Source organism: Penaeus monodon, chromosome 29, assembly GCF_015228065.2.
Source record: "Penaeus monodon isolate SGIC_2016 chromosome 29, NSTDA_Pmon_1, whole genome shotgun sequence".
Lineage (NCBI taxonomy): Eukaryota > Metazoa > Arthropoda > Malacostraca > Decapoda > Penaeidae > Penaeus > Penaeus monodon.
In genome coordinates, this window is record NC_051414.1 from 33,813,554 (window position 1) to 33,814,244 (window position 691).

At 36.2% G+C, this 691-nt stretch overlaps 1 protein-coding gene across 1 annotated transcript in view; it reads left to right on the forward strand.

Annotated features, from left to right (window-relative positions):
• LOC119592191 (ER degradation-enhancing alpha-mannosidase-like protein 3) overlaps window positions 1-691 on the forward strand; it is a gene marked incomplete in the record, with an annotated part of 16,637 nt that overhangs the window by 7,375 nt on the left and 8,571 nt on the right. The window contains 2 exon segments of the mRNA XM_037941023.1: window positions 6-131; window positions 571-675. Of these exon segments, the coding sequence (XP_037796951.1) occupies window positions 6-131; window positions 571-675 (231 nt within the window).

Below are 691 nucleotides of genomic sequence, written 5' to 3' on the forward strand. Positions count from 1 at the left end.
CTCAGCATTATAGTGCTGTCATGAAGTACATAAGTCAGGGCCCCATGCTGCTGGACGTCCACATGCACCGGCCCCACACCACATCCCGCAACTTCATGGATGCACTCCTAGCATTCTGGCCGGGGCTTCAGGTAAACAAAAAGCTTTGATTTTTAGCAGGAATGTTGGTGAAGTTACCTTATGTTATTGCAAAGGGAAGTTCTCTTGCACTATTTTAGCATTGGTATCACCTCTTGTGTTGCATTTTATTAAGTATATTCGTTGTAAAAATAGTATTTATTGTGTGCATAATAGCAATGATAAATTTATGATTATAGTAACAGCAATATTAGGAAGTAGAAAATCAGAAAACCTTGGTAATTACTGAAAACAATAAAATAATTTTTAAATAAATCTCAAATCCATAAGCACCCATATTTTTAGACAGTAATGCACAAAATGACATTTCAGTCATTTCATTAATAGTCGGTTGAATTTAATGTAATCTATTACTTATTTTTCTTACTCTGCCTTTTTTCTTCATCATCGTCATTTTTCCCATTTATGAAAAATTATCCATTCAATCTATAGGTATTAAAGGGAGACATCAAACCAGCCATTGAGACGCACGAGATGCTGTATCAGGTGATACAGCGGCATAATTTCCTCCCAGAAGCATTCACAACAGACTTCCAGGTGTGATCCTAAGTAG